This window comes from Pimephales promelas, chromosome 14 (genome assembly GCF_988280905.1).
Source record: "Pimephales promelas chromosome 14, fPimPro1.hap1.1, whole genome shotgun sequence".
Taxonomy (NCBI): domain Eukaryota; kingdom Metazoa; phylum Chordata; class Actinopteri; order Cypriniformes; family Leuciscidae; genus Pimephales; species Pimephales promelas.
The window spans coordinates 2,826,983-2,850,339 of NC_142782.1; the positions used below are offsets into that span (position 1 = coordinate 2,826,983).

The 23,357-nt window shown below is 39.1% G+C and overlaps 1 protein-coding gene and 1 long non-coding RNA gene across 3 annotated transcripts; one reads left to right on the forward strand and one right to left on the reverse strand.

Annotated features, from left to right (window-relative positions):
- Positions 1 to 435: 435 nt before the first annotated feature.
- phyhip (phytanoyl-CoA 2-hydroxylase interacting protein) lies at positions 436 to 21,648 on the reverse strand. 2 transcript variants are annotated; one of them, XM_089119267.1, is made up of 6 exons: positions 21,310 to 21,648; positions 16,019 to 16,195; positions 6,439 to 6,613; positions 3,938 to 4,055; positions 1,754 to 2,320; positions 436 to 1,611 (listed from the first exon to the last, which is right to left on the reverse strand). In XM_089119267.1, exons 2-5 carry the CDS (start codon positions 16,190 to 16,192, stop codon positions 1,786 to 1,788), a joined length of 1,002 nt encoding a protein of 333 aa, XP_088975393.1. In that variant the 5' UTR covers positions 16,193 to 16,195; positions 21,310 to 21,648; the 3' UTR covers positions 436 to 1,611; positions 1,754 to 1,785. The 2 variants fall into 2 exon arrangements, with proteins under 2 accessions (XP_088975393.1, XP_088975392.1); XM_089119266.1 differs by having other exon boundaries at positions 436 to 2,320; positions 21,310 to 21,647.
- LOC148973618 (uncharacterized) lies at positions 5,365 to 19,445 on the forward strand. The gene is made up of 3 exons (XR_016146438.1): positions 5,365 to 5,734; positions 14,689 to 14,742; positions 18,220 to 19,445. It is a non-coding gene; the product is annotated as an uncharacterized LOC148973618 (long non-coding RNA).
- Positions 21,649 to 23,357: the final 1,709 nt, after the last annotated feature.

Below are 23,357 nucleotides of genomic sequence, written 5' to 3' on the forward strand. Positions count from 1 at the left end.
AAATATGTTGTAATATACAGTCCAACTAATCCTAAATCCATATCATGTCTCTCATGTAATCGCATCAGTGTGGACAGAAAGACGTCAATAAAAGTTAACAGTGACCATCGTTGACCATGAACGTGATTATCTTCAAGAGCAAGAGCACGGGCATTCGCCACCAAGTGGACAGAGGTGAGACTTACAGTTAAAAAAAAGTTACAAGTTAAAATCACTGCAAAAGAAATTCCGTCAGTAAATTATATTAAAAAAGTAATTAATTAAAAAATATGTATTATTTCCATAATAGATGGGAAAATTTCTGTTAACGCGACCTCTGTACCACATTTTAATAAGCCCTTTCCAATATTTAATGTACAATGACTACTGTCCTTGTTGAGAGCTGAACTGAAATACATTCATTCTCACACAGACAGAAAAGCTGCAAAAATAACATGCAGAAAGTCTCAAGTGTTTTATTTCTTTTGTTAAAGCATTCTGTACAATTAATTCAACATTTATATATATTTAAACATACACAAAGACTCATGAGATTCAAATTGATTACAGGATTAGACTCCGAAACCTCAAATAACTTAATATAAAAATAAAGAAAATCACACATCTTACATAATTCATTAAATATTATTTACACATCATGATTAGTAGGCTATTAAAGGGTTATTTCACCCAAGAATTGACTCTCCCTCAAGCCATCCTAGCCGTATATGACTTTCTTCTTTCAGCCAAACACCATCAGAGTCATATTAATATCCTGGCTCTTCCCAGCTTTATAATGGGACTGTATGGTGCCCACAGATTTTGAAGCCCAAAAAAAGCACATCCATCCATCATAACAATAATCCATACGGCTCCACGGATTTAATAAAGGCTTTCTGAAGCGAAGCCATGCGTGTTTGTAAGAAAAATATCCATATTTGTAACTTTATAAACTATAATCACTGGCTTCAGGTAACGGCAGTACGTAGATCTGGCCAGAGAGTGACCTCTCACCTGACGCTTGGCCTTTAGTAACCCCCTTGAGTCGTAAGGATTACTTTTATGATGGATGGATGCACTTTTCACTTGGATGTACCATTCACTCCCATTATATTACATTATTCACAACTATAATAAAGCTGGGAAGAGCCAGGGTATTAATATAACTCTTATTGTGTTTGTCTGAAAGAGGAAAGTCATATACACCTACTGTAGGATGGCTTGAGGGAGAGTAAATCATGGGATAATTTTCATTTTTCGGGTGAACTATCCCTTTAAAGAAGTGGATTTATAGCTGAGACTGACTCATACAAGTTATCATATGGCTTCCGCTGACTTTCAATAAAAGACATGATGATGAGTAAAAGATGAAACATTTTTAGGTGAACTGTCCCTTTAAGCTCTGAATCGTTGACTCACAGGCCACAAGGGTTTGTTTCATAAGTGGCGAGTCATTCAGTTCTCATTTTTTATTTTTTCCTCTTTTTGTGAAAACCCTTGGCATGTCCTGAAAACAAATCCCTCGGTGTGAATGTTTGTTCAGCTTCTGGTGATATCATCCATTTCCAAATCACAGCAAGTGATGGTCCATTTTTCCCGGTTGCACTTTAAATGACAGCATGCATTCACACACTGTAAAAAAAAGTGTTATCTTTTGTCAAATCCATTTAGATAATGAATGTGGTTCAGATTATTTTGAGTTTCTATTGATCTGCATGAACTAAAATTTTTAATTTCAATGAACTCAACATTTGAAGGCAACCAGGTAACTTACTTTTTTAAGTTAAACCATCAATATTTGCAACATCAGCGTCCCACGCTGATGTTGCACACCTTACAGCTCGGGTCTTTTTTGGCGTTGGCGGTGGAGAGGCTCATGAGTTGCGGACGGCCACTGATCTGAGCCAAGATCCCGTTCTCCAGAAGCAAAGGCTCTGTGAACAGCACCTCCAGAATCACATCGCTGGCGTGACTGAACGCGGGAACGTCTCCGGCCGCGTACGTCAGGAAGGGATTGGCTGTAAGGTCCATTCGTGGAAGCCGGGTCTTGCAGAAGTCGTCCCCCTCCGATCCAGCAGGGGCCAGCACCAGCACCACATAGTGATACGCTGTGTACATGCAGTAGAAGTCCGCGAAGTAGAGGTTTGTGCTCGGGTTGAGGAGGCGTTCGGCAGAGATCTGGAAGCGCAGAGGCCCGTACGGGGAGTCTTTCGGAGGGAGGCCGGTGTCGAACTCGGTGTTGCAGCTGAGGAAGACGCCGCGTAGCTTTCCGTTGATCGGCGAGCCGTGACTTCCACTGTTGTCTTTGAAAGATGGGAGCATTGCTCCTCCACACTCTGATCTATGGAGAGAATCATAAATGTCAAAACTCAAACCTGCATGAAAAGTTGTGAACAATTTATCCGTGCATATTAGCAGTGTAACTAGGGCTGCACGATTATGACAAAAATCACAATTGTCGATTATTCCTTTGAAATTGCGATTATTTATTAGGGCTGGGTATTGACACAAATTTCACAATTCGATTCGATTTCGATTCACAAGCTTGCAATTTGATTTCGATTTCGATTCACTATTGATTATTTTGGATATCAGTTACAATAAATGTCAAATTTTCTCAAGAAAATTGAATCTCTTAACTAACGCTGTAAACTAGTTGTAGCCTATAGGCTTCATTAGCCTAATATGAAGGTAATAATGAACTGTTTTGTAGCTATACAAACACTTAAATTACACTTTTATTTATTTTTATTATAAGAAGATTATATGAAATAAACATTAAATGGTGGCTGTCATAAAAACTTCCTAGATTTATTCAAATATTATTCAACTTTTATCTCTTTCCCCAGCGTTTTTTTTTTTTTTTTTTAAAGTTGCCAGCCAGCGCCAGAATTTATTATCACAAAAAACTATGGTCCTCAGAGTATTTTTTTTGTTTGTATGAATATATAAACATGCAATATGTTAAAAGAAAGAACAGACCCTCAGCTTTTAAACAAAACAAACAAACCTTTTGAACAAAAAGCTGAGAAAATAACATTTTTGTCAAAGACTCAAATAACGAAAATCAAAAATCAATGCAGTCTAAAGGCCATCCGAAATTTTCGTGTGCGTTTTTTCGTATTCGTGATTCGTTGGTTTTGAATTGTCAAAACACCATTCAAACATCATTCCAACTGCTTGCTACGGATGCGAAAAACGCAGAAAATCAAACCCGATTCGATTTTTTTTATGACGGACAAAAGTTTCGGAGGCAGTGTGCATTGATATAACGTGAGGTCGTATTTATTTTTTAACATGCGAAAATTTATGACGCGAAATTCGGACTCAAGCCGCCTTTCCACTGCACATGACATTTGCATACGATTGTAGCATTTCGCCCCCTAGTGTCAGTCGCACAGAACTTTGAAATTGGTCGTGAAGCAACCGCTCGGATATTCAAAATGAATGATTTAAATGAATGTAATGCATGCGTTAATATATCTACACAAAACAAATCACCCTCAATACATCGCAAGTAAAAACATAGAAGATTTTATAGAGCTAATAAATAAAAATATTGACTTAATAGTTATAAAATATTTTTTCTGCCATAGTTAATAATAACCGACATTTTACAGAAAGAGCGTTTACAGAAAAACATTAAAGAGTTAAAATATTGGTAATTCTAGGCTAGCCTCGCGCTCATAGTTTTGATCAGAAGAATACATCACATCCGGTTAGCCGGTCGCATACGGTCGCCGCAGAAGTTCAGATATTTCAACGGATCCGAAGCTCAAATCGGATCCGAATTTTCTGCATACACATATGATCGGAACTCCCCGCAGCTCCCGTACGACTCTCCATTGGAAATGAATGACTTCCGGTCCGACGGCTGTCGTTTGTCGTGTGCAGTGGAAAGGCGGCTGAGAGCTGTAAAGGAAAGATGTATGTAGAGAGCAGTGTAGATGACACTAACCTCACGTACTGGAAGTATTCAGGACTCTGATTGCGGTAAAACACGGAGAACCTGAGCGGCCGCCCGGCAGCGGCCTGAGCTTTATCTAACAGCTGCTGGAGATGATCCATGGCATAATCTGCACAAAACAACACATTGACAACCATGATTTATGAGCATAACATAAGTGCTGTGTCTGTCTGCTGCCGAATGTGCTTTCTGTGCCTATAGAGCCTCCGCTTCCGGCTCATGGGACCTTATTTCGGAAAAAATATGTCAATGGCGAGAGACAACTTATCTTTTTATTCCGTCTGAACTGTGCCCTCAATTACACATATGATGTTTGTCAATTTAAAAGATGATTCTGTAAGTCAAAAACGTCGCAGTTTGTCATACAACAGAAGAGTAACATTTAGTTTTATGTGAAAATCGCTCTATGAACTACATCTCCCGGGAAGAGAAACAACGAGTGAGATCCGCTGCTCGTGTGTGTGCAGTCTGGTACAAAACGCTCAGGTATGACGGCGTAACGTTACGATTATAACGTAAGACTGTAGAAACAATGACAGACATTAGCCTTAGTAAAGTTAGCTTCATTCATTGAGAGAAAATGTGCACCTTTGGGGTTTGTAGTCTTTGTAATTACGTATTTTCACAGTCTTATACCTCAACGGTTTTACATCAAACTGCGACTTTCTTTACTTTAAAATGTATCTTTTAAATTGACAAACATCATATGTGTAATTCAGGGCACAATTCAAACGAGATCAAAATATTTGTTGTCTCTCGCCATCGCCATTGACTACCATACAATATTTTTCCGAAATAAGGTCCCATGGTGGTCGACCGGAAGGACTTAGGCTCTCTATAGAGAGTATGTGTGTGATGTCACCGCCAGCCGGAGTGACTGCGGTACACACACTGAGTGGCAAAAAGATATTCAAGTGTGAAACACACAAAACATCTACAACGGGAAAGAGCTTTGAGATTTACTGATATAAATAGATTTGACAAGAAATCTGAGGTGTATTTTTACAGACTGCCGAAAGCTAGCAAATGGTCGCTGCGATTAGAAACTGGATTTGCAGTTATAATTTTGTCTCAATATGCTGAATGTGGGGTAATATCATACCCTATATAGCCTATTGTATTGACAACTAATCAATATTTAATCTAATAAATAAAAATATTTACCATCATATATTCTGCATAATTGGATGTTTTTTTTTTAAAAACACAGGCCAAAAAGTTTTAGTGCTGGACGATATAATGATATATATAACATTGATGTCAGTGATCACCCGGATTTAGACCTATGTCGTATTTATATAAAGCTTTCTTGGCCAAATTTGCTTTATGTATTTCCCCGATGTTGAATTCAGGCACATATAAATGTCAGGAAACACGATTCCTGCTGCATGTCAATATCTGTGGATCACTGGATCTTTGGTTAGTTGTAAGGAACATTATATCGAGACCAAGCTTTAGTTTAAACTCATATCGTTTGTTTTACTTGTGTTTTTAAATCCAGTCACTCAGCAGCTCTTCTGTCACTCAGTCCGGCTGAGGGATGTGATCCTGCGGGAAAGTGACCTCAATGCATACCCTCTATAACAATTGTTTCTAAACAGGTTTTCCAAGCCTCCAGCTGTTTGCCATTGGCTGGACAAACTTAGCCCCTCCTCCAAACTTAGGCTATTGGTTGAGCCTGTTGCTGTGCTGCTCAAACAAACAGAAGCTTCTCACTGCATTGCAAATGGGCGGAGCTTAAGTGTAGCACCTCCTCGCTGGAGCTCCAGAGGTCGTCATTTGACTGCAGTGAGTACCTCTTGTAACAAACAGACAAATGATTTGAAAGCACCACAGAGTCACAGTGGTTACTCGTTTTAAGACACTGAGAACATCACACACATTTAAAGGTGCTGACTGTAAGACTGACAGCTAGTGGTTGAAATAGGAACTGCAGTCTAAAATCAAAATATCAGAGACGGTTGTTTTCCCGCTCCCTCCTCCTCAGACTCGACGCTCAGACGGGTTGCCAGTTTGAGGACACACAACAGGAGTGAGCGCAACTGACAACGAAAGCCGAGGAGACTTACACACTAAGTTAATGAGTTGATTTATCCACGTTTTAATTTGCTCTTGTTCATAGAGATTTTTAGATGGATATCGAGGCTTTTTAGTTTGTGTGGAATCTGCAATCTCTGACCCAGTTTGTTTGCTCGTTTCCATGGCTGCGATACGCTGTGTTTCCCGCCAACTGGCATCCCGGGTGTCAAAATACTATTGGCTGAACTGGCAGTGGGCGGAGTCACACAGACCAAAACAAAAACCGACTGACAAAACGGAACGTGTAAAATAATAAGTAAAATAACTGGCTGTAGAAGTGGTTTTCAGAGAAACGGGTATGTGAACTTGTTTTCTATATATCTGCAAACATATTATGTTATTTGTATGCTTTGGTAGAGTAAAAAAGCTGCATTACAGCACCTTTAAACATCTGTTAGCCCATCTCTGCATACCCCCGGTGCAGAACTCCACCACTTGGCTCCACTCAGACACTTGATAGTCTCCGTCAGGCTGTCTGATGGCGGTCTGCACTGCCACACAATACTCCGTCCGAGGGCTCAGGAACCAGTGGCCTCTCACAGACATCGGCAAAGGTCCTGCTTTAGCCACTAGCTTGGTGGGAACATCCTGAAAAGACAAACGCCAGAGGGCGCCGTTAGCCTACTACTTTAAAATGGGTTTTTAACAGTCAACTGTTTTTGTTTATTCAATCCCTAATTCACCATGAAATCAAAATTGACAATTATTGTGTTTTTTTAAATGTATTTTTAAAGTAATAATTAAATGTGCAGTCCGTAGTTTGTCCTCTTTGTCGCCATCTCTGTTAGAAATCTGCAATTGCAGTTATTCACAGAATTATCAACTTTACGTGGGTTGTGCTTCAGCACGGCACAGCGTGGATGAATGAATGTTTTGAGGAGAGTGTGCGGCTATCAATTACAGATATACCAGATTCAGCAAAATATTTCTCATAGAAATTACTAGTAAATTTCACAAATAATTACAAAGAAATGGTAAGTAACAAAAAATTGAACATGAAATATAGTAGAAAGACTGAAATAGTATTTTCTTGTAAAAACTCCAATAGTCTTTGTTTTACATGTCATTATTTAGTATAGCACAGAATTCCTGTAACATTATGGCATTATATAAACATGTAGACTGCATACATAATTATTTTTGCAACTATCCAAATGCATTTTTCCAATTCCAAACCATATTAATTTTAATAATTACTAATTTTAATAATTAAAGTAATTATTACTTTAATAATTACTAATTATATATTTTTTTTTATAAATGTTTCAGCTTCAGATTATGATTCCATCCAGCCAGAGAAGGTCAAACATGTTAGATATTAAAAAACAAATTTATTTCACTATTGTCATTGGTCTCATAGCAACAAGGTGCATGTTTTTGTGCGAGTTTGTTGTGTTCGGAATGATTTTTTTTTTTAAATCTGCTCAGTCAGCTGGGCTAAAAAAGCGTTTTGAGAAAAAAAGGAGCAGAACACCTTGTCAAGAATGAATTGTGAAGAAAACCTTAATCCTCCTGAGTCAGCAGAACAGTAACATTCACAGAGACTCTGCTGAGACTGAAACACGACTCTCACTACATAAGAAACACAAGCTGCTGAAACATCAATTTTAGACCAGAAATACTTCAAGAAATATTTCAGAAGTATTTCTGAAATAAAAATACACACCTGTGCCATTTTTTTTGCCGTTAGCTTTAACACAGGCAAAGTGATCAAAAAAAAAAAAAAAAAAAAATTAAAAGGACAAAAATGTCCATAAGGATGCACAAGGGTTAACTAGTTACAAGTATAATGTGTGTCTAAAACAGCCGTTTAAAAATTGTTTTGTTCATTGAAATAAAATGTCACTATTAATATTAGAAACTATAAATTGAAGTACTAAAATGACTAAAACTGAAATGAAAATAAATGAAAGCTAAATATATTTAACTTATTCAAATTTAACTCAATTTAAATAATGAGACATTACATCATCAATTCTTCTTTCAAGACCGATCAGGATTGTTTTCGCGTACAGTCATGTGGAAAAAGACAGGACACCCCATGAAAAACATTTGTCTTTTTCAACAAATGGACATTGGTTCTTCATTTTAACAATATTGAAAGATGGAGCATGAAGGTAATAAAAATAATAATTCTAAAAATTAATAAAACTGAAGAAATGTCATGTGACATTTGAAAAAATTCTTTGTAAAATGTCATTAATAGAAATTAAATATTTGGTGAGGAAAGAGATAGGACTAGTCCGCATTTATTTACAACTTAAAATGCATAAAATTAGAATCAGGTGCGCCACATCATGTGCAAAAGATTAAAACATTGTTAGAGGATTGAGGAGGAGCCTGTCTTATTTACACCTCAGACATTTAGCTTGGTTTGCTCTTGATTGTGAGTGAAATCCCCATGGTGAGATCCAAAAAGCTCTCTGAGGCCTTCAGAAAGAGGGATGTATGATGCATATGAGTCTGGGAAGGGATTTAAAAAAATCTCCAAAATATTCGAGATCAGCCATTCCACCGTTTATGAGTTAACATTACATTAAACTGTCATGTGGTTGGTTTTGAGTGACATTGGCTGTCATGAGGGCATTATACTGTAAATGTGTCGTATTTTCTTGACCTCAACTAGTGGTATTGAATTTGTCATTAAAATGTTATAATAGCCATATGACTCCTAACTTTTTCCTCAGTAATTATTTTTGTTAAATAAATTATGTCATGGTTAAAAATGCATTGTTTTTGGTTCAATTGCATCCCATTTATCTATAGATATTGTTTGAAAGATTGTTCTTATATTAGCCCATATTTATTATGGGGAAATCATATTTCCAAAATTTTTCATGGGGTTTCCTATCACATCCACAACAGTGTTCTTTCATAAAATACATGCAGTTTTGTTTCTTAACAGCTATAGAGGAAGAAAAGTTACATAATGCACCTTTAAATCACAAAAACGAATAAAAATGGCAAAAATGTAAAAAAAAAATACTATAGCATATAATACTAAATTAACAGGCTAGCTGGATGTTTTTAAGTTAAAAATACACTGAAAATAAATGAAAAAGTAATTTTTGGGAAGAAGTCAGCATCATTCAAAGAGACTGAGATGGCTGAGCGGAATTGAAAAGAAGTAGCCTATCTTTACAGGCCAAAGTATTATTATTTGTATATAATTTAAGAGTCAATTGTTGATTATTTTGAAGTTTGTGATTCCCTTATAACATTTTATCTGTTTACCGATAAAATTAATCATGGGAAACACTAATTGTCTAATAATTATGCACGCAGTCTAAGCAGGGAAACATTAATACGATTTATGAGAAGATAACATCTGCAAACGAAACATATCCAGTGTTTTCTGACGACTCTTGTCTGTCAAAGGTGAAAGACGTTTTCAAACTTCACTGAAGTGTAACGTCTCTCATATAAGAGCTCTATCACAAATAATTACTCTTGTTGTGGAGGCTCGAGTTTTTGACAAGCAGAACCAATTATGAAATGCTCAGAGGGGCAATAACCATAGCAACCCCTTATGAAAGGCCTTTCCTTTTGCTCGCACATGGAATATTAGAGCCCTGGCGAAATCAGATGTAATTTCAGCAGCAGTTTATTTTTGGTGACCATCGAGTGCAAAAGATATAGTAGCAATACTCCTACATTATAGCTTCATTTTCTCAGCAAGAATTTGAAACAAAATGAAATTAAACACTTACAAGTAAAGTAATCAGATTACTTTTTTGAGTAACTAGTAAATAAATGTATTACTTTTACTCTTTCCCCGCCAGCATTTTTTTTACTGTTAAAGTCTCCTTCAGTGAGCCTGGGTTGTCCCAAGGTTTTTTTTTTTCTTCATTGGGTCACCTGATGGAGTTTTAGGACACCATTGGGTCTCCTGATGAAGTTTTAGGACACCATTGGGTCTCCTGATGAAGTTTTAGGACACCATTGGGTCTCCTGATGGAGTTTTAGGACACCATTGGGTCTCCTGATGGAGTTGTAGGACACCATTGGGTCTCCTGATGGAGTTGTAGGACACCATTGGGTCTCCTGATGGAGTTGTAGGACACCATTGGGTCTCCTGATGGAGTTTTAGGACACCATTGGGTCTCCTGATGGAGTTGTAGGACACCATTGGGTCTCCTGATGAAGTTTTAGAACACCATTGGGTCTCCTGATGGAGTTTTAGGACACCATTGGGTCTCCTGATGGAGTTGTAGGACACCATTGGGTCTCCTGATGGAGTTTTAGGATACCATTGGGTCTCCTGATGGAGTTTTAGGACACCATTGGGTCTCCTGATGAAGTTTTAGAATACCATTGGGTCTCCTGATGGAGTTTTAGGACACCATTGGGTCTCCTGATGGAGTTGTAGGACACCATTGGGTCTCCTGATGAAGTTTTAGAATACCATTGGGTCTCCTGATGGAGTTTTAGGACACCATTGGGTCTCCTGATGGAGTTGTAGGACACCATTGGGTCTCCTGATGGAGTTTTAGGATACCATTGGGTCACCTGATGGAGTTTTAGGACACCATTGGGTCTCCTGATGGAGTTTTAGGACACCATTGGGTCTCCTGATGAAGTTTTAGGACACCATTGGGTCTCCTGATGGAGTTTTAGGACACCATTGGGTCTCCTGATGGAGTTGTAGGACACCATTGGGTCTCCTGATGGAGTTGTAGGACACCATTGGGTCTCCTGATGGAGTTTTAGAACACCATTGGGTCTCCTGATGGAGTTTTAGGACACCATTGGGTCTCCTGATGGAGTTGTAGGACACCATTGGGTCTCCTGATGGAGTTTTAGGATACCATTGGGTCTCCTGATGGAGTTTTAGGACACCATTGGGTCTCCTGATGGAGTTGTAGGACACCATTGGGTCTCCTGATGAAGTTTTAGAATACCATTGGGTCTCCTGATGGAGTTTTAGGACACCATTGGGTCTCCTGATGGAGTTGTAGGACACCATTGGGTCTCCTGATGAAGTTTTAGAATACCATTGGGTCTCCTGATGGAGTTTTAGGACACCATTGGGTCTCCTGATGGAGTTGTAGGACACCATTGGGTCTCCTGATGGAGTTTTAGGATACCATTGGGTCTCCTGATGGAGTTTTAGGACACCATTGGGTCTCCTGATGGAGTTGTAGGACACCATTGGGTCACCTGATGAAGTTTTAGGACACCATTGGGTCACCTGATGAAGTTTTAGGACACCATTGGGTCTCCTGATGGAGTTTTAGAACACCATTGGGTCTCCTGATGAAGTTTTAGGACACCATTGGGTCACCTGATGAAGTTTTAGGACACCATTGGGTCTCCTGATGAAGTTTTAGGACACCATTGGGTCTCCTGATGAAGTTCTAGGACACCATTGGGTCTCCTGATGAAGTTTTAGGACACCATTGGGTCTCCAGATGGAGTTTTAGGACACCATTGGGTCTCCTGATGAAGTTTTAGGACACCATTGGGTCTCCTGATGGAGTTTTAGGACACCATTGGGTCTCCTGATGGAGTTTTAGGACACCATTGGGTCTCCAGATGAAGTTTTAGGACACCATTGGGTCTCCTGATGGAGTTTTAGGACACCATTGGGTCTCCTGATGGAGTTTTAGGACACCATTGGGTCTCCTGGTGGAGTTTTAGGACACCATTGGGTCTCCTGATGAAGTTTTAGGACACCATTGGGTCTCCTGATGAAGTTTTAGAACACCATTGGGTCTCCTGATGGAGTTGTAGGACACCATTGGGTCTCCTGATGAAGTTTTAGGACACCATTGGGTCTCCTGATGGAGTTTTAGGACACCATTGGGTCTCCTGGTGGAGTTTTAGGACACCATTGGGTCTCCTGATGAAGTTTTAGGACACCATTGGGTCTCCTGATGAAGTTTTAGAACACCATTGGGTCTCCTGATGGAGTTGTAGGACACCATTGGGTCTCCTGATGGAGTTTTAGGACACCATTGGGTCTCCTGATGAAGTTTTAGGACACCATTGGGTCTCCTGATGGAGTTTTAGGACACCATTGGGTCTCCTGATGGAGTTGTAGGACACCATTGGGTCTCCTGATGGAGTTGTAGGACACCATTGGGTCTCCTGATGGAGTTGTAGGACACCATTGGGTCTCCTGATGGAGTTTTAGGACACCATTGGGTCTCCTGATGGAGTTGTAGGACACCATTGGGTCTCCTGATGAAGTTTTAGAACACCATTGGGTCTCCTGATGGAGTTTTAGGACACCATTGGGTCTCCTGATGGAGTTGTAGGACACCATTGGGTCTCCTGATGGAGTTTTAGGATACCATTGGGTCTCCTGATGGAGTTTTAGGACACCATTGGGTCTCCTGATGAAGTTTTAGAATACCATTGGGTCTCCTGATGGAGTTTTAGGACACCATTGGGTCTCCTGATGGAGTTGTAGGACACCATTGGGTCTCCTGATGAAGTTTTAGAATACCATTGGGTCTCCTGATGGAGTTTTAGGACACCATTGGGTCTCCTGATGGAGTTGTAGGACACCATTGGGTCTCCTGATGGAGTTTTAGGATACCATTGGGTCACCTGATGGAGTTTTAGGACACCATTGGGTCTCCTGATGGAGTTTTAGGACACCATTGGGTCTCCTGATGAAGTTTTAGGACACCATTGGGTCTCCTGATGGAGTTTTAGGACACCATTGGGTCTCCTGATGGAGTTGTAGGACACCATTGGGTCTCCTGATGGAGTTGTAGGACACCATTGGGTCTCCTGATGGAGTTTTAGAACACCATTGGGTCTCCTGATGGAGTTTTAGGACACCATTGGGTCTCCTGATGGAGTTGTAGGACACCATTGGGTCTCCTGATGGAGTTTTAGGATACCATTGGGTCTCCTGATGGAGTTTTAGGACACCATTGGGTCTCCTGATGGAGTTGTAGGACACCATTGGGTCTCCTGATGAAGTTTTAGAATACCATTGGGTCTCCTGATGGAGTTTTAGGACACCATTGGGTCTCCTGATGGAGTTGTAGGACACCATTGGGTCTCCTGATGAAGTTTTAGAATACCATTGGGTCTCCTGATGGAGTTTTAGGACACCATTGGGTCTCCTGATGGAGTTGTAGGACACCATTGGGTCTCCTGATGGAGTTTTAGGATACCATTGGGTCTCCTGATGGAGTTTTAGGACACCATTGGGTCTCCTGATGGAGTTGTAGGACACCATTGGGTCACCTGATGAAGTTTTAGGACACCATTGGGTCACCTGATGAAGTTTTAGGACACCATTGGGTCTCATGATGGAGTTTTAGAACACCATTGGGTCTCCTGATGAAGTTTTAGGACACCATTGGGTCACCTGATGAAGTTTTAGGACACCATTGGGTCTCCTGATGAAGTTTTAGGACACCATTGGGTCTCCTGATGAAGTTCTAGGACACCATTGGGTCTCCTGATGAAGTTTTAGGACACCATTGGGTCTCCAGATGGAGTTTTAGGACACCATTGGGTCTCCTGATGAAGTTTTAGGACACCATTGGGTCTCCTGATGGAGTTTTAGGACACCATTGGGTCTCCTGATGGAGTTTTAGGACACCATTGGGTCTCCAGATGAAGTTTTAGGACACCATTGGGTCTCCTGATGGAGTTTTAGGACACCATTGGGTCTCCTGATGGAGTTTTAGGACACCATTGGGTCTCCTGGTGGAGTTTTAGGACACCATTGGGTCTCCTGATGAAGTTTTAGGACACCATTGGGTCTCCTGATGAAGTTTTAGAACACCATTGGGTCTCCTGATGGAGTTGTAGGACACCATTGGGTCTCCTGATGAAGTTTTAGGACACCATTGGGTCTCCTGATGGAGTTTTAGGACACCATTGGGTCTCCTGGTGGAGTTTTAGGACACCATTGGGTCTCCTGATGAAGTTTTAGGACACCATTGGGTCTCCTGATGAAGTTTTAGAACACCATTGGGTCTCCTGATGGAGTTGTAGGACACCATTGGGTCTCCTGATGGAGTTTTAGGACACCATTGGGTCTCCTGATGAAGTTTTAGGACACCATTGGGTCTCCTGATGGAGTTGTAGGACACCATTGGGTCTCCTGATGGAGTTTTAGGACACCATTGGGTCTCCTGATGAAGTTTTAGGACACCATTGGGTCTCCTGATGGAGTTTTAGGACACCATTGGGTCACCTGGTGGAGTTTTAGGACACCATTGGGTCTCCTGATGAAGTTTTAGGACTCCATTGGGTCTCCTGATGAAGTTTTAGGACACCATTGGGTCATCTGATGGAGTTTTAGGACACCATTGGGTCACCTGGTGGAGTTTTAGGACACCATTGGGTCTCCTGATGAAGTTTTAGGACTCCATTGGGTCTCCTGATGAAGTTTTAGGACTCCATTGGGTCTCCTGATGAAGTTTTAGGACACCATTGGGTCTCTTGATGGAGTTTTAAAACAATTTGTTAATGTTTTAAAGGGCCGGTTGGCCTGGTATTGGGGAACACAATTACTTTAGAGTACAAAAGGTGTTTCTTTAGAACGCTGTAGCAGATTTTTATATGCAAGTGTATTTTAAAAAAAATATAAATAAATAAATACACACCAATAATATGATTTCCCAAAAAGAACTTTTTTTTTTGCAAAGCAATATCCTAATTGTATGTTTTTTACTGTTGTTGTTGTAAAGGGTTGGCCTGCGATTGGGGAACTCAGGTGTTTATCGGCGAGGAAACATGTCCCGGTGAGTCATTATCCGCTCACAGCAGTCTCTGGTCAGGTCTCTCGTTCTCCAGTAACCCCTGAAGGGCCTGTCAGATGTGCTCATTACCAACACACCTTCAGCCACCCTCCTTCACACACCATCTGCCTCTCCAGTGCTTGCTTTCTATATTTGTCCTTAATTTAACCGTATTCAGGCAGAAAGCACTTCAAAATAAACAAGGAAATTCAAGATATTTTATTATGTTTTTGCTTAGTTTGAGTTAACCTATGTTTTTATCTATTTTTATTTTTATTTTATCCTGTTAAGGGTTATGAACATGCTAAATTATTGTAGAATGTGCATATGAAATTAGGTTTGCTGGTCAATCTGACCTGGATATTTCATGGTTTATAGCAGCTGCACAGACCTGAAATTAAATCTTTTTTGATGTAGGCTATTTTAGTCAGTTTCTCAACTACCCTCTGGCGGTATTCACAGCTACATTTTTGCATTTGAGAGACTGTTTTATCATGGCATTCATTTTAAATAGTTCATCATGCATGCTATTGTTCACACTGTTTCTGTTTTGTACTGTATATCATACTTATATTTTATTGAATATATGTTTAAGCTGCTAAAAGAACCACTTCGCGTCACCTCATCATCATCTTCATCAAAACTGTTTATAATAGGCCTTTTAAATGGGATTTAATAACAGCTTGCTCCAGCGTAAACCCTCTTTTGACGTTAAATACCCACTGTCAGGATTTACTAAAGATAAATTAGAGCTGAAAAAAGAAAAAACAGGGTTATTTTTGATCTTATTACATATGCATTGTAAGAGTGTCTCCTTTATGGGACTAAATAAGCCTATTAAATGAATCACGCATGAAGGTTTGCACTTGTCAGCTTAACTGGTGTTTGCTCCAATATTATAAAAAAAAAAAAAGCATAAATCCAATTAGAGTCATTTTGCCCCCCTTCAAAAAATAAGGCTACCTAGAATGTGAACCTAATACAAGGGTTAATTAAATATTCTGGGTTCCATTGCTCAGTAAATATCTAAGCCTAATTAAAAATAGTTTATTAAAAGTAATAGTTTCAATGTAGTCTGAGTGTTTTTCATATGAAAGTCGAGAGAGACCAATGTTGTGAATCACAAGCCCTTTATTGTGTCCTTTGTTCTGAAGGGATTGATCTTGTGACAGTTCGTAATAAGATGACCAATTCCTCCGGCCTCGGTTGTGTGACAGTAAATAAGAGCTGTGAGGAAAACGCTGAGATTTAAACAGCAGAATAAGAGAATAATACTGACTCTGTGCTTGAAGCGGTTGGGCTCGCTGCCTTCCTTACGGCTCAGGTCGATGAAGTAATGCGTCAGTCGTGACGTGTCCTCGGCGGCCGTTTCCCAGGTGATCCGGAACGAGTCACAGCTCACCTCGGTGATCTCAATATTATGGGGTGTGGAGAGGAGATCCGCCTCAGCCATCACCTGCGGGAAAACAACACGACAAACTGTCGAACGGGGAACAATATAGTAAAAACTTAGCAAAAAACAATCTACTGACATCAGAGGAAATTTATACTTTATACTTCAGGATTTAGCATAAGCTTTGTATTAGTAGGAAACCTGTAGTATTTTCGAACTACCGTGCTTTCCCTCCTCATATCCCCCTGAGACGAGAGATTTATGTATTTTTTGTCTGGAAAAAATCCTCCAGAGGTCCAGAGGCTAAAGACTACAGTCAGTAGTCGGGTCTGTCCCGCATGTCCTCAACCCGCCCATAGAGGGCGATCTCACTCACAGAATGAACACATAGTGTCGGCCATCTTTTTTGGAAGCTAAGCTAGCAGGCTGGAGAAAGCTGAGTAGTCGGGGATACCGTTCTCCCGCGGCCCTCACTCGTCCCGCTCGCCACAGTAAACATGATGAATGATGTTGAACTATATAACATTGATTCGTTTTATGTACATTTGTGAAGATCTCGGCATCTCGAAAGATGTTGATCTTTGTTTTAGTTCTCCTTTTGTCTTAAAGTCTGTTTGACATGGTCCATAATGTTTGAACAAAACAACAAAAGCGTGAGAGTTCTGCTAAACATAACCCAGTTGTCCACGTCTGTCGCCATGGTCACTATGTCAGTATGAGCGGAAACTGATATGCAACGCTTTTCGCTTGCATTAGTCATCACTAACGCTTTTACTAACGCTTTTGCCAATCCGTAGACATCCAACACACGTGGAACCCTTTAGCTAGGGCTGTCGCGGTAACCGCAATATTGTAGTACCGCGCTTCTGACAAGTCAACCGCAGAGGATTGCACGTAACCGCAGCAACCGCGATATTCACGTTTTTTTTTTTTTTATAAGGCTATACCCTTCTTGTTTTTAACTTAATGCATGTGTATTGAATGTTATACAAGTTCATAATGATAACGAGATTGTTTATCATGGTGATGTGTAGCCTACAGGCTTCACACAGACAGTGAATGAGAGAGATCGGCAGAGCGCGTGCAATTACCTGCGTCTGTCTTTGAAGTCGTGAAAAGCTTGTCGTGTCAAAGGGAAGCGAAATAATTGTCGCATCATCATTTTAACGTTCTCTTCATGGGTATTTTCCCATAAATGCGCGTCAGCAGCAGCGCTGGTCAGCATCCCACAGCACAAGGACGCCGCAGGCAAATAAAATCAGTGAGTCACGCATTGAATCAATGGGTCTCTAATAAGTGAAGCATCAGCTTCAGCGTTGCCCATGTGACGCATTGCTGCTCAGCTGAGCCTTGAAAAGTTGAACCTCAAAGTTAAAAATAATTAACATCTTGTTTCTTTACATTTCTTTTAATGAATCAGCTTTTTTAAACATGTTCGTTGAATGAACGGTTCAATGACTCGCTCAAAGTCCGTTGTCATAACAATATGCGCGCTGAGTGAAAGTCTTTCAATGCGCACATACTGTGTAGTAGACGCTGTTTAGTTTCGGTTACAATGGTTACTGAAAATGTCCTCGTTTTTGTCCACATCGTAAACTTTATTTATATAGCAACAAATACATATAAATTAAATAAGTAAATAAATGGCGGTAATACCGCATATCGCGCTATTGAGCCACTCAACATTACCGCAAGGGAAATTCCATAACCGCGACAGCCCTACCTTTAGCGTCAATATAACACGGTTCGGTTATGGGTAGGTTTTCCGACGCGTACATTATACGTCTCATCCTGACGTCTTCCCAGGATTTTCACAGGTTGTGTGTGAACGCACTCACAGATCCCGGCAAATCACTGGCAGTGTGAATGAACCGAAATCAAACAATCCCGAGACAAATGCCGGGTCACATTATCCGTGTATTTTGTGTGAAAGGGGCTTTTAAGTATTAGTTTGTAGTAATTAATTAATTCATTAATTAAATCATTTTGTTTAAAAAAAAACTACTATAGGGAATTCGAAAGCCTCTCGGGTATCTAGTGGTAGCACCATTAAATTACATGTTTTTTTATGTCTTTTCTCTCACCAGATGGCGCTAATCTGCCTTCAAAAAATGGATTTCAAAGACCTAATCCCTATCTTAATCTAAAATACTGCATTAAATGAATAAGTATCTTACAATTCTATTAAAATTTAAAAAAATAGTACTACTGAACAAAAATAAATTACATTGATTTTACTGGAGAAAAAAAACGTCACTTTACATTGCAATCTCCAATTAAACTCAACTCTGTTGCCATCCACCCTGTTACTTTTTCTGAAGACATAATTATATACCTAAATTACATAGTATTTTAATTTAGCCTGAGATGGCACGATGCAGTCTATTAACACAAACACATTATAGCGGAAAACACTCGTTTCACAAAATGACCCAGCAGCTCCAGCGTCTCAGAGGACGGATGATAAACAAACTCTGTGAGTGATGCTCTCTGCCTCCAGTGTGTGTGTGTGTGTGTGTGTGTGTGTGTGAATGAGGCTGGGTGTTTGATTAGCTGTCATTTCCTGTTCCTGCGACCAGTGACCCTTGATTAATGCGAGTCACAGAATCTATTATCTGCCCTTGTGCTCTGAGAAAGAGCCCATAACTCTGAGAGAGAGAGAGAGAGCAGTGATTAACATGCACCTCTCTCTCTCTCTCTCTCTCGTTGTCCTTTCACTGCCCTCATATTTTCCCCATATCAATTGTCCTTTGATTTTGCTCTTTCACATTTCAGTTTTAAGACTTATCAAGTGTCCAAATGAGTCATGTAAAATGTTTAAATGTCACAGATTTGTCCTGTTTTGTAATAAATCTTCCATATGGACAGTATGCTGAAACAGCAATGCCAAGAGCGGACCGGCGTGGAAATGTTGGACGGCACAAATGTGTGTATATGCCAGAAAATGAGAATATGTTTAACAGCAAGTATTCACACATGATTGCTTTGGCACACAAACATATGGCATCCCTTGTGGTAAAGAAGTACACTATCAAAGATTAATAAAAAATAATATACTTTAGAAGAGTATACTTAAGTGTGTGTGAACTGAATGCAATGTTTTTGGCACTTATGTGCATGTTTTTTTTTTTTTTTTTTTGCAATTGTTTGAAAATGTATTATAGTTTAAATTTATATTAAATGCAAATAGTTCAACTTAAAAGTGCTTTTTTGACCCACTTAAGTATGTATTTTATAATTATTTCTATGGTCTTTGAAATATGTGCTGCCGAATATACTGACACACATTAGTGGGAAACTAAAATATACATTAATGTGATTTCTGTTTATGTTATTTTTGTAATTACACATTTATAATTGTAATTTAGTACATTTAAAATGTACTTTAAATGTAATATTGAATAATACACTACAGTTACAATTACTTTGTAAGTATTAGGCTCACTTTAATGTGTTCAGAAACATAGTCGTGAAAGTGTACTAAAAATATATGATTTGAAGTACACTACAAGTGCATATCCAATACAATTAAGTGCACTTCTTTTTCAGTAGGGATACGTGTGTGTGTGTCTGTGTGTGTGTGTGGCCTGAAGTAATCATCTGCTTTGCCTCATGATGGAACGCAATCTAAAACATTAATTTAAGATGAACAAATTGAGTTCACTCACACACACACACACACACACACACACACACACACACACACACACACACACACACACACACACACACACACACACAGCAGTCAGGCTTCTCTCTTCTTGCTGCACATGCAGATTCACACACTGTCATGTCATGGAAACACATCAACTCTCCAGAGTCAGCCTTTTATTCAGAGGGAATTTAGGACATAATACATATCCTCACAGGACCTGCATCAAAGCTGCAAAACACACACACACACACACACACACACACACAGCACTGCTGCTCGCTTTCTATTTTAGAAGCGTTTGAACATTTTTAACTGACTTTTGCTCTAGTTCTCAACAGAAAATCAAGATGCCACACACACACACACACACATTCTCTGTGATCAAAACAAGCCTCAGGAAAGCAGGTGAATCTTATGAAAACATGTGCAAGTCTCATTTTACCCCATAATACAAAAGAAAAAAATTAAACAAAAGATATATTGCATAAAGAAAATAAAGCTTTGTAGATTTTCTTAGTAGATTCTTGTTTAGATTTTTAGTGTACTCAATATATATATATATATATATATATATATATATTGAGTACACTAAAAATCTAAACAAGAATCTACTAAGAAAATCTACAGTATATATATATATTGTATATATATACAGTGTATATATATATATATATATATATATATATACACTCTAAAAAATGCTAAGTTGTTTCAACCCAATTTTGGGTAAAATATGGACATACCCAGCCATTGGGTTAATTTTTTTAATTACATTTTTAACCCAACGTTTGGGTTTGTCCATATTTTACCCAAAATTGGGTTGAAACAACCCAGCATTTTTTAGAGTGTATATATATATATATATATATATATAACTATAATGTAATAATAAGGTAAATTACAGTAAAATATATAATAAATACGGTATAGGCCTCTGTTCTAATCTGATCTTCTTATCTGGTCTGGATGGAAGTGTTTATACAGTATATAGTAGTAAACAACAACATGCTTTACTATCGTCAAGTTGGAGACTGAAACAATTGAGCTGACTCTCTTTCTCTCCACTTTGATAAAGTCTCATCTCAGTGATCAGTTCAACAAGCATCCAGTAGGATTTTTATTTTTATTTATTTATTTTAGCATCCAGTAGGATCGAGTATTAATGACTCTGTCCGTCACGGTTCAGGTTTCCCATGATGCCTCTGCAATGCAGCTCTACTGTGGTGAGAGTGAAACTAATATAAGCAACAAAGCAGGATTCTACACTCTCAAAAATGCTGGGTTGTTTAACCCAATTTTGGGGAAATTATGGACAAACCCAGCCATTGGGTTACATTTTTAAATGACATTTTTAACCCAATGGCTGGGTTTGTCCATGTTTTACCCAAAATTGGTTTAAAACAACCCAGCATTTTTTAGAGTCTATTCTATTCTATTCTATTCTATTCTATTTAGTTCTATTCTATTCTGTTCTATATACGTATGTAATGAAGTGTTGTTGTACTGAATAAGAGAGCCGTACCTCTGTGTTGAGCGGGCGCTGTGATGATGGAGGGAAGCGTTGGCGAACAGAGGATGAGTGAATAAACGTGTCTTTGATTCCTCGTCTTCTCCTCTCCTCTCTTTCGCTGCTGCCAGATCCTTAAACGAGGATGAAAACCGAGTGCGAGGGGATTCTCATTTGCCCCCACTTGCTCACTTTCATTTATCGTCTCTCTCTCTCTCTCTCTCTCTGTGTGTGTGTGTGTGTGTGTCTTCTACAGCTGTATGCCAAAGGAATACAGCCATGAGAAAGTGCAGCATCACTGAACCATAAAAGTGATATAATATAACAAGCTACTCAATCTTGCCTGATTTAACTCTCTCTCTCTCTCTCTCTCTCTCTCTCTCTCTCTCTCTCTCTCTCTCTCTCTCTCCCTCTCTCCCTTTCCATAGACATAATGGTTTTTAAACTGTACAAACTATATATTATCTATCTTTACACTAAACTTACCCATCACACAAAACCTTCTGCATTTTACAAAAAAAAAAAAAAAAAAAAAAAAACATCTCTAAGCTGTTTACCTCATGGGGACCAAAAATCTCCCCAGAAAGATCTAGGATATTGACATCTTTGTGGGGACATTTTGTCACCACCAGGACACACACACACACACACACACAGAACATGGCACAATCGCTCCACTTTCACAGTGACTGAGCAATAGCAAATTTAATTTAACATCACACTGAACTAGAAATGAAGAGATTTCCTCTATCTCTAATAAAAGAGAGAGAGGTGAGGACGCTGCATCTTCAGCAGACTCTGAGGAAACTCAAATGTATCTGATTGCAGTCTCAAAACTTCATGATTTATTTTTTTTTTAGCAAAAACTGATTCAGAAGTCCTGAGTTTTAGGATTTCACGTCTTCTGCTGACTGAAGTTTTGTTACCTGTGATTTTTTTGTTTTTACATCTCTAAAGGATACTAAAAATTTGGCAGATGCTAAACCCAGCTGTCAGATGTTTTCGCGCCACTCCCGGTTGCTGAGCAACATACGCGCGTCAGTTTGACAGCTGCCACTCAGTCGTTTTTTAGGCAGTCCCTCCAGGATTTCACGATTTTTTTGTGTGATTTTTGCGATCAAAATGACTGATTTTGTGGTGGTAATTTTTTCCAAAAATTTGTGAAAAAATTTGTTTTCTCCGTGAGTCTGTCTGGCGTCGCGTAATTGCGTCACTTCATAACGTTCCCATGGAAACAGGGGGAAATGGCTGCTCTTATGTGAAGCAAACTCAACATTTTTCAACTTTCTGCTAAGATACATGTGACTTTTTTTTGCAACGAAAATGCGAGGATTATGAAATTATGCAAACCCCGCATATTTTGCACGGAAATCGGCAATTTATGCGGCGAAAGTTCGACGTATTTGGAAAAATGCGGCCCCCGCATAAATATGCAGACTTTGGCTGATTTTGCATTGAATTCAGCGATAGCATAATCGCGTTTTTCTGGAGGGACTGTTTAGGATTGTATAATCTTGTTAAAGAAATGGACAAATACAAGCAGTGTGTGAACAATGCACAGTAGTGTACAGCGTGTGCGCAGCTTTCATAATACGATACATACGTTTAATTAACTTTTAATTAACTTTTTTTTTTTCAATTCTGCAATTTGCACCCCGTCCAGCAGATGGCGCCCCAAGCGGCCGACTGTGTCGCCTGTCGGCAAAGCCGGCCCTGAATGCAACAAACTGTTTATCTCTGCAATTTGTAAAAAAATAAATAAAATACTTTTAATATACAGTACAGGCCTATTATTCTAATGAAGACATTTGAACATGTTAAAAAAAATTATAATTCCGGTCTTTCTCACACTTTTGCTTCAAACACATATTTTTCCTTGCAGCTGATAATAATAGGCCTACCATATCAAAAAAGTATTAATATGTGTTTTAGTATAAAATAGAGTGGTTGTTATCTTAATTGGTCATTAAATGTGAAAACTTTCTGGATTTTTTCTTTAAAAGAGATAATTTAGTATGTTTATCATGTCTTGATTTTGGTTTTGTCTCATGTTCTTGCTCATG

Coding starts and splice junctions, on each gene's coding strand:
- phyhip (XM_089119267.1), bottom strand. CDS start 16,192: ATGGCTGAGGCGGATCTCCTCTCCACACCCCATAATATTGAGATCACC. Junction 6,614..16,018: donor CCAACCGCTTCAAGCACAGA/GTCAGTATTATT, acceptor TTGTCTTTTCAG/GATGTTCCCACCAAGCTAGT. Junction 4,056..6,438: donor GGTGGAGTTCTGCACCGGGG/GTATGCAGAGAT, acceptor TGTTTTGTGCAG/ATTATGCCATGGATCATCTC.